General features: G+C 22.8%; 1 protein-coding gene across 1 annotated transcript; it reads right to left on the bottom strand.

The window, feature by feature from the left end:
- Nucleotides 1-697: 697 nt before the first annotated feature.
- Nucleotides 698-10652, bottom strand: LOC103580940 (uncharacterized). Its single transcript, XM_008562892.2, has 8 exons — nucleotides 10298-10652; nucleotides 5119-5157; nucleotides 4857-5032; nucleotides 4688-4776; nucleotides 4229-4327; nucleotides 4080-4160; nucleotides 3497-3764; nucleotides 698-2379 (listed from the first exon to the last, which is right to left on the bottom strand). Exons 1-8 carry the CDS (start codon nucleotides 10319-10321, stop codon nucleotides 2136-2138), a joined length of 1020 nt encoding a protein of 339 aa, XP_008561114.1. The 5' UTR covers nucleotides 10322-10652; the 3' UTR covers nucleotides 698-2135.
- Between the last annotated feature and the right edge of the window lie 1066 nt (nucleotides 10653-11718).

Raw genomic sequence — 11718 nt, 5'->3', positions numbered from 1 at the left:
TGATAATTTTTTTATCGCCGTATGCAGTTTTAGTTTACGTATTTGAAAAATTAATTTTTAAATCTTCATATATTTTCATACATATAGACAAATATAAATGATCTATGAGAGTGAATGTAGCAGACATACGAGAATTTACAAATTCCAAATAAATAAATAAATTAATTAATTGAAACAATAAAATTGAAAAATACGCGCTTAATGATTTAGCATTTATCTAAAAAAGCATTTTTGAATTTTTACTCTACTTATATTTTATCCATTTATTCTTAAATTTAAAAAATTGACATTTGTCTGCTACATTTACATAAATAATGATCTTGAAATTAACAGACAATGAAAAATTTTTGAATTTTTTGTTTCAACAAATCATTTATAAGAAAAAAATACTAAAAATATAGACAAGTAGAAAATTACGAAAACTATAAGTTTTTCAAAAAATTTTTTTTTTAATCTATAATTTTGAAAAAAATCCAAAACTTATGAAATTAAAACCTAACTATAATAGTTTATTAAAGGATAAATTAAACAAAAAGGAAATTTTCTTTTTAAACATCCGTTTATTTTTTTTTTTTTTTTTTTTTTTTTTTTTTTTTTCATGCGATAACTTTATAAAATTTATGTACAAATTTTATTTAATTATAAATAATAATGAATATGATACGAAGAATATTTTTTTTTAATTTTTTAAAATATTCATTATTTTATAGTTTTTTTTTTTATAATTATGCAACAATAATTAATGATTAATGACTTATTAATTAATTATTATTAACAATTAATAAGTACAGGCACATGAGATTTCTACCGTCGATTGACTCGAAAATAATAATAATAATAAATAAAAATAAATAAAAAAAAATTAATGACGAAGAAAATATTGAGCCTGAGTAAAAAAAATTAATTACATTAAAGATAATAATAATTATAATAATAATAATTATTGTAAACAATTTTATACAATAATTAAAAACTACATATTTATAATTATGAGATTAATTGAATAATTAATTCTCAAATTAACTTGAAAATAATGGAATTAGAAGGTAGATAAATAACATAATTGATTATATTTGCTGAAGATATCAATTATCAATCGTCGACGACGTTAATACTGTATTAATTCTCTAGATGATTAATGACAAAAAATTTTTGATCATGTGAGTAAAAAGGAAATTACATGAGCTTTAAAACAAGTGTAAACATGACATACTTATTTTCATTATATTAAAATATGTGCTTATATTTTTAATCATCAAATGTATGAGTGAATTTTAATTATGAAATAAGTGGTGCTTGTTGGTACTCATTTGAAAGGGCTTGAAATTCGCTATGCAAAGAAATAAAAAAATTTTTTTTATTGTTTATAAAATTATCAAAATTAAAAATTTTTGAAGTATAACAAAATTTATTATTTTTTATTTTGAATAAGAAATTACAAACCCTTCAAAATGAGTATCAACAACTCTTATTTATTTTAAATATTTTTATAAACCACATATATCTGAAGGCATTCAAATTAAATATATGTATATCTTTGTCGGTAATTAAAAGAAGTATGTCATGTTGGTATTCGTTTGAAAGCTCTTTTAATTTTATATAAATTTCCGGCCTTGAAAATTTTTTTTAGTAATTAAAGTAACCAGGGTAATATGGGTCCAGGATACAAAATTTAATTTTAACTATTATAATCAGCAAATTTATGTAATGTATAACTCATACAATTATTTTTTCTACCTGAGATTAATTAAATTGATTATCATAATAATTATAATAGTAATAATAATAAGTAAAAATACTCATAATAATAACTTGGTCATTAATTAATTATACTAATAATTAATTAATTATACTAATAATTGATTAATTACAAATACAACGAAAAAATTAAGACATCCCCGAAAGAACAAACAAATTTACACCGACACTGAAAAATATTGAGCAACTTTTTTTTTGTATAAAAAACAAAATTCATACATTTAAATTAAGCCAAAATAATAGTAATAATAATAACTATAATAAATGCATATGGCAGCGTTGAATAATTAAATATGGCAGTACAAAAAGTCTATGAGAAAAAATTGATAAAAAAAAATTTCATTAATTTAAATTGTATTAAACATGTGATAATAAGGTTAATTATCATTATTAACCATGTTGAGAGTTATCATTTGATTTATTTGAACACTTGGTCCACGGTAATTATCATTATTATTACGTGAATTATTAGCCTGAGCACTTGGTGTTGGTCCGGTTTCTTCAGCTGATTCGGAATTTGATGAACATTCACCACGTACCAATACGGTATTTAGTACATTATCACGTTGTTCGGTACCGAACTGGTGAAATGCACGCGCTGGTACTTGTACAGTTACTTCTCTGTAAATTAAAATCAATTTATTATTTTTTGGAAAAACTAAGAACTGGAATTTATTTTTAACGACCTGAGGGTGTAGAAAGTTTTGTGCCCTTTCTAACGAGTACCCACATCACATACTTCTTTTCATAAATTTATAAAAAGTATATATTTACATAGATTTTATGTATATAAATATAGTGTGCATAGCTTTTGACAAATTTGTTATATATAAGACTTTGTGGTATTCATTCAAGAGGCCATTTAATTCTCTGTACTTGATAATTTTTTTTTTTTTCAAAAATGAAAAAATTTATAATTAAAAATTTTTTTTTTAATTTTCATAAATAGATAGAGAATTAAATTCTCTTTAAAAAGAGTACTAACAAGCTATATTTATTTCAATTTCTTCAGTAGATATACATATATATAAAACTATATATACATACGTATTATAAATTTATGAAAATGAACATGTCATGTTGGTATTCATTTGAAAGGGCATTTAATTTCCTACAACATCATATATTGAAAATAATTTTTTACAAAATATTTGATTCACGAAATCAAAATTACATATATATACATATAATAAATTTATGAAAATAAATATGTCATGTTGGTACTCATTTTAAAGGCATTTAATTTCCTACAACGTTATGTAGTTAAAATAATTTTTTAGAAAATATTTGAACCGCGAAATCAAAATTTATTATTTTTTAAAGTTTTTTGCGTCGTGAAAATAAATAAATATTAAATATACAAATGTATATAAGTAGTGACATAAAATAAATGAGTAAAGATAATTATAAAATTCTCTTAGCGTAATTTTCACAGTGACTCATAAACGAGTTTCATGCGTAATGCAAGTAAGTATAGTTTACTGTCTTTAGTTATTTTATTTTTATTTTTTTATTTTTTTTATCTCAGTACCATCTGAGTATTTTAGAGTAAGAGTTAGAACAGATGGTATAGATAGAGTTTAAGAAAACTATAATGAGCGCGGGGATTCCCCTGTTACTGATGACTGTATAACTAAAAATATAATTATACTACTTTTAAACACGTAACAAATATCATCGCAGGGGGTCGTTACTTTAAGTTTAGCAATTATTTTTTTATTTTTCATTTTCTACTTACTCGGGTGTCCAAACACTTGGAGTCGTGTCTTCATCTTCAACTTGCAAAGACGTAAATACATTTGTTGTACTTGATGTTGTCGTATTAGCTGAAGTGTCTGGATCATCGTGGCCATAATTTGGATCATTGTCAACCCAATCTGGGGGATGACAAGGAACTGCACGAACTAAACGATTTTTATCTTTATTATTATTGTTATTATTTATTACAGATGAGTAAATTGGCGGCTCATCGTCAGCGTAATATGTCGTTGGCAAATATATTGCGCCTAGAAATTAAATTTTTTTTTTTATTCAATTCATACTGTTCAATGAATTTACGATAATTTGAGTTGTGAGTTAGAGATAAAAATTTTTTTTTACGTGAATAAATTGGAAATTTGATGCCCTTTTAAACGAGTACCAACATGCTATACTTTTAAATTCTTCTAAACTCATATATATTTATTTAACATCATATATATGTACATCATAATAACTATGGCTTGTTGGTACTTGTTGGAAAAATTTTCGCATTTCCAATAGAAAAATCCACTTAAAAATTCAATATCTTTTAATTATGATCATAAAAAACAAATAATTACCATCAGGTGGTGGAGCAGTAGGTGAAAAATTCCAACTACCTATTTGTCTAAACCATTTTTTATTTCCATGAATATATCCTCCTAGAAAAAAAGTCATCAATTAATCAATTATATAAGTCATTAATTAATAAACTAAATTTTTTACTCACTTTTTTTGACTAATAAAATTGAAAATAATACTACCAATATCAATAGTATTATCCCCACAGCTATGTATATCCATATTGATAATTTTCCATTATTAGAATCTATAAGAAAAATAAAAATAAAAATTTTTATTTAATTACAATATACTAGACAATTTAAAATTTTTATTATTAAAAATTTAGATTTTTTTTTTTTTTGGATGTAAATAAGAAAAAAATCAATTGTACAGTTAAATTAGTGATGAAATTCCCTCTTATATGAGTACCCACATCAATATATTTAAAAAAAGTAATTTTCACCAATCAACTCGCGGTTAATTCGCGAATTAGGCACAACTAAATATCTTTATTTCAATATACTGTTGTGGGTACTCATTTCACAGGAAATTTCATCTACTTTATGAAAACTAAACTTGTTTTTTTTTTAAAAACGTTGATTAAAAAAAAAAAAAAATTAATTACATGGTACATCAGTTGCCTCTTTTTTGATATGAGTTACTTTTTTGCAAAATGCTTCAGGTATTCCAGTAACTAATATTTCAGCTTGATATCTAATTATGAAACAAATAAATTTATCAGTTAAATTAAATTAGATTAAATTTTTTAAAAATGATTAATAGTTTAAAATTACCCAGGGATACATGGGCCACATTGTGATGCTGATTGTGCTTGTTTTTTTCCTTCTAAACGATTCCATCGTATACATGATGTATAGTTAACACATTGGTTTGATACTTGATAACAATATTGATGAATTGAACAATCAGAATCATGATTACATGATAATATTTCGTCTGCTGCATTTGCCTTTTTTAAGAAAAAAAAATTAATTATTCAATTAATTGACTAATTTAATTAATACATAAATTATTTATTTGATTAATGATACTTACAGGAGTGATAAAAGCCACTAAATTAATGATTATTACCACCTGTAACAATAATTCATTGATTATTTTTAATTAATTGTATAGATAAAGTGATTTAATTATGGAGGTTTTAATTAAGATAACTCGTTAATTAGTGGGGTTAGGTGAAAATTTATTAAACTATTTTTTGTAGGAAATTTAATTTTACATAAGAGAGATCTGATTCATTTTTTATGTAAATGTGATGGTTCAAAAGATATTTTGATTTAAAGTGCGGAGTATGTGAATTTTTACATAAAAGTTTGTTTTATTAGTTTTTACTTCTTTGAATTGAAATTGTGAGTAAAATATTTAAGATACAAAAAAAATGATAGAATAAAATTTTATAGAGAATTAAATTTTCTACAAAAAAAGTCTCTTATAAAATTTTTGTAAACCCAATAGTTTAGAAAAAAATATCAGTGTCACGTAAAGTATGAATTAATTCTACTTTTTTTTTTTTAATTTTACTAGTAAGAAAGTAAAAAAAAATTTTTTTTTCTTTTAATTGATAGAAAATTAAATGCCCTTTTAAACGAGTACCAACAGTCTATATTTATTTTAATTCCATTAAAAGATATACATATATATAAGAATATGTATGTATGAAAACTATAAATTTATATGATAATTAGTAGGTCATGTTGGTACCCATTTGAAAGGGCATTTAATTTCTTACAATACTTCGTACCCAAAATAATTTTTTGCCTAGTATTTTAATTACAAAATTAAAGTTTAGGATTTTTTTTAATTTTTAATTATTGAATCAATGAATTTTAGTATTAATATTAAGTTCAAGTCGAACCTGTATTTGTATAACTTTTTTAAAAATATTATTATTATTATTATTATTTATTTATTTTGATAAAGAGAAAGTTTTATTACGTAATATTAAAAGGGATTCCCGTCTAATACCAAAAATAAAAAAAGTTCGATGAACGCATAAATTTAATAGGATTTATTATTTCCTTTATTATTTTTCTCATTCGTGACAACCTGTACCCTGGTACAGATTTTGCATCATCGATCACAGGTCAAGATTTAAGCTCAGATAAATTATAAAATAAAAAAGAAGTCGATAGAGGGGAAAAAACGTGGAGAGAAAATAGAAATGAAAAAAAAATAAAAGGACTCGAGATGAGTCGATGACTGTACCACATACATATATATGTATTTAATATATATACAGTATCACTAGTATATACGGTGAGATGAAAAGGAATAAAAAAAGGGTAAAAAAAAAAAAATACAAAAAAGTGAATGTGTTTTGATGGCAACGGAAACTCTGCACATTCCTTATTAACTTACGTGGCATTATCTAACTGGTCACTATTTTTTTAACATTCTGGGGTTGATACTCATTTTATTTGACAAATAGAAATTATTATTTTTTTTTATTAAGTACTTAAATAATTACGTGAGTAATTAAAAAAAAAAAAAGTTTGAATACGCGGTTCCGTAGGGAATTAAATGCCCTTTAAAGCGAGTACCCACATGACCTACGTATTTTTCAATATCCAAAATATATATAAATATATGTAATAATATATATTCTATATTCTTAAAAATAAATACCGCTTGTGGGTACTCGTGTTAAAGGGCATTTGATTTCCTATTCAATACCATGGTCCAAATTTCTATTCACCAGTTAAGAATCGGGGTAATATAGACAGCAAGAAAAATAGAAATTTTAAATTTTGTAAAATAATATTCAAATATATGAAATATTGATAATAACAAATTAATATCAAGTATTAGAGTCGGCAAAAAATATATATATAAAAGGCTGAACATGACTCATCAGATTTCGATCTCTTCTTTCTTATTTTTTACGTTTATTATTATTATTATTATTACCCTTGATTATTATATCAATTCTTAAAATCCATTTATGATTCTTTTTAAAATCATACCCAACAATCAATAATAATAATAATAATAATAATAATAATTTTTTAATATAAAAAGATTTAGACGATTTTTTTTTTCTAATAAAATTTTTATTTTATTTTTATTTGAATCGTGAGCTATTTTACTAATGCGATTTTAATAGTCTATCGCGAAATAATGTTACGAAATATATATAAGATTTCGGTTAATGAATTTTTAAAAATTTCTAAGAAGTCGAATAAAAAAGTTGAGATTTCAAAATAAAATAAATTTTTAAAAAATAGAAATAAAAATTTAATTTTCATTGTCTTTGAAACTTGATTATGATAAAGATAATAGATACTGATTAAAAAAATTATGATTCATTGGTAACAAGAAATTAAATGAATAATAATTAATAACAATAATAATAGATGGATATTAAAATTTATTAATAGATAATTCCAATGAATTAGTAACGTTATCGATAACAAATGAGATAAGTAATTATTATTTTGATTCATATTATATTACGTCGTAGATTATATATGTAATTATAATTATCATTATCGATTGTTGATTTTTACTGGGTATTTAAATTATAAAGTGCAAGGATCATTTTTTCGTAATTTATATTCCTTGGACTTTGACTCTAGTTTTCGGCAAAACCATCAGAGATACAAAAAATATGAAAGAGAAAAAATTTGTAGAGGATTAAATTTTCTGTAAGAAAAATCCTGATAATTGATTTGATAAATTGAATATTTTGGGCAGAATTTATTGCGGAGAAATTAAAATTATTGGAAGTAATGTTTTTTTGAATTTCTATAAATTTACTGGATAATTTTTGAAATCAAAATTGCAACGAAACTATTGAAGATATAAGGAAAATATATAGAAATAAATTTATAGAGAATTTAATTCTATATAAAATGTATTTGAATACTTTTTTGGTAAAGTCAATTTCCGTATAGAAAAATTCGTTCCAAAGATTCCAAAAAAGTTCGCAGGTGGAACTTCTGAACTTGAGGCAGATTAAAACTTCGAGTGAAACTTTTTTAAAACTTGCAATTTTGATAGTGAAAAAAAGTTTATTTAGAATTGTATATGAACGAAATTTGAGTAAAAAAAAAAACGTATTTTTACTAAATTTTATCCTGGTTCCGAAAAAGTTAAAAAAACAAATTTGGAATTTTTTATGGACGTTTTTTGATTCGTATGAAGCTATTGGTTTCTAATGGAAACTTTTTTCGGAACGAGGGTAAAATGTAGTAAAATTACGTTTTAAAAACGTTTTTTTTTGCTCAAATTTCGCGCATATAAACTTTTTTTTCAGTATCAAAATTACCAAAGTTTCAAAAAAGTTTTATTTGAAGTTCTAATCTGTCTCAACTTGAGAAATTTTACATGTCGAACTTTTTTGAAATTTTTTTACACGGGTCGTTTAGTCAAAATTTTCATTTAAAGTACAGTAAATATTCCTAAATTTAGAGCGTCTTTTACGAGTATGGAATATAATTTTTTATAAAGTTAAAATTAATTTAAAAGTATTAAAGTTTTTTTTTTTATGAAAAAAAAATTCGCTTAGTTTCATTTTAGTAGACATATAAATTGTCCATTTTACGACCTATCCGTAAATAATTTTTTTTTCTTTGTTCCACGTCTCACATATAATTTTATTTATTTTATTTTTTATCCTCATCCCTTTTATATATTTTTTACCGACTACACATATATATTATAACAAGACATCTGTATATATGTATCCATAATCTTTATTCTCTTTTTATTTTATTTGTATTTAATCGACACGCGCGACTACGATACGATGACTGTACTAATATTTCTTATCTAATTTCTCAGTATCAATTTAAAATTTCTTACTATTCTCCCTTTGTACTATTTAATATATACACCATAAATATTTAAATATGACGTCTTAAAAAAAAAAATCAACAATAATTATTCTTTTTATTTTGTACTAGACTTTTTTAATTACAAAATAAGAATTCAAATCTCGTTCTTGTCCTCTCGCTTTTTTAAAATTTATACTAAACTATTGAGGCTCTAGCTTCTGAAATCTTAAATTTTGGTAAAAATGTATCGAGATTGTTTGTAAGAAATTGAATTCGCTATAAATTTATTATTAATAATTGTCACCGTACCTTTGATAGTATAGCCGATATTTTAATTTGAAGTCAAGTCCAAAAATAAAGTGATGTTAAAAAAAAAAAATAAATAAATAATTTCAAAAGCATTTGGTGTCAAAACTATTAAATTTACATGATAATTTATAAATATCTTTTTTGTGCAAAATTTAATTTTCTATAAAATCATTCCTCTCCATCTAAGCTGTAACTCCAGAAATTTAACTATAATTTAAATTTAAACCAAAAAAAAAAATTGAATGTAAATTATTAAATTTAAAATTAGACTAAATTTATTAAAAAATCATTTATTTATTAATTTACAATTAAAATCCATAATTCAAAATCTATGTCCCATCTTATACATCTAATAATTCAAACTCTCATAATCATAATAATAGTAATAAATAAATATTCAAAATTTTAATTAATTTTTCATATTAAAAATTTTTTTTTATAAATCTCGTGAAAATTTTTTACTTATTGCGTCAGAATTTGTCATATATATTTTATATAGATCCACATATCTATATCTATATTCTTTGTAGCTATGGATCCTTAACATCCTTTCTGTATTTTTCATGTATTTTTATTTATAAAATTTCGATTTATTTATTTAAAATTCAAATGTTTTCGAAATTTAAATATTCAAATGTTTCGCGCCAAAATTAAAAAATAAATAAATTAATCAATTAATTAATTAATAATAACAAAAATAATAGTAATAATAATACTTTTTTTAATTTTTTAATTTTCCCGTTAAAAAAGAAAATAATAATAATAATAATAATAATTTATTAATTAATTAAAAATAAAATAAAATTAGTTCAAGGACCTTAAATAAATTAAAAAAAAAAATTTATATGACTAAGAGTGCCGTGATATGATAACTATGTACTATATATATATGTTTGCATTTACTCATACCACTTGTTACACTCTTGTCTACACTTGACATGAGTTCATGCATTTATAAACATTCATTTTATTTCCCAGCTCCAAAAAAAAAGAAAAAAATTAAATTAATTATTTAATTCACTTACTCATTAAAAAAAAATTTTTTTTAATAAATTAGTGGAAATCTGAATAAAAAAAAAAAGTTAATGAAATAAATAAATATATAATTTATAAATATGATGAGTACTTACGGTAATAAATGATTTAAGATCCATGTTTAATAAAAGGATAGTAATTATTTATAAAAAATAAATATCGAAGGCTATCGGACCATAAGCGGGTTTTGACGTCAATTAACGCCGATTGCATTTGCATTTAATTTAACACTTTTTGGGAAACTATTTTTGTTTATGACACACTGAGTTTTTTGTTATTTATGTAAATTATGTATCACTTTACTGAGATGTAATGGGTGTAATTAAGGATCTAGATGTTGGAGATTCATTATTTTCTGCACGAGTTTAAATCTGTGACTGAGAGATCTGGGATCGAAGATCGAGGATCTAACGCTAGACTGTCGCGAGTCGCGGGATTAAACGTGAACTGAACGTGTTCGAACACGTTTGGGATCGTTTTTCTTTCTCTTTCTTCCAGGGTCTTTTAGGATAAAAAGTGGGGGGATCCAGACATGGATAGATCAATAGCCTGACCCGTACCTACACTTGTTTGGATACTTTTGTTACTTTATTTTTTTTTTTCGCGTATTGAGTCAGTGGCTGGTTTTGGGAAATTAAAAAATTTTATTTTTACTTTATGATATTTAGATTTTTTTAAGTTAGGGATAAAATTTACACATAAAACTAAGTTTTGAAATTTTTATAAATCAAAAAAATTTTTTTCTATTGGGGGATGAAATTTTTTCATGAAAATTAATTTTTTTAATTTTGTACAAATTTTTTTTAATTTATAAAAAATAATTCCTCAAGCTCTAATTTAATTTTCAAGGATAAAAAATTGTCTCGATTTTGAAATTTCAAAAAATTTCTCATTTTCCAAAAATAAATTTTGATAATTAAATTTATCATTCATGATTATGACTTTTTTTTTTAAATTGAAAAATGAATTTTTAATTGAATTAAAAAACAATCAAATTTATTAAAATTAATTACAAGTCAAAATTTTTTCATATTAAAAATTTTTTAGTCACAACATTTTCAAAATAAACAAAAATTTGAATTGTTGTACTAATTTAAAATAAAAAATCTATCAAGTATTGAAATTATTTAAAAAAAAAAATCGAAAAAGAAAAAAAATGATGAGTAATGAAAAAAAAAAAAATTTTTATGTCTGGTACCAAAGAAGAATACTTAAAAATATTTATAAGTAGAAGTGATGATATTTTGAATTTGTAATTAGATTTTAAGATCCGCATAAAATAGACGTCCCTGTAAGTAAGAGATGACTCATTTAAATCGAACCGACTTGTAGGTCGTTCAACGGATGAGACGGAGATCCCCAACAAATACAAATATACATAAATATATATAAACATGTATAATACATATAAATAAATATATAACTTAGTATATTATACAGTAGCTTTGTAGTAGTTTATCTCACACATTCAGCCACATTGCGCTCCATTTACTATATATATATATAAATTTATTAT

This window comes from Microplitis demolitor, chromosome 4 (assembly GCF_026212275.2).
Source record: "Microplitis demolitor isolate Queensland-Clemson2020A chromosome 4, iyMicDemo2.1a, whole genome shotgun sequence".
NCBI lineage: Eukaryota > Metazoa > Arthropoda > Insecta > Hymenoptera > Braconidae > Microplitis > Microplitis demolitor.
The sequence above is the reverse complement of the archived record's forward strand: the minus strand, read 5'-3'. Positions and strand labels throughout refer to the sequence as shown.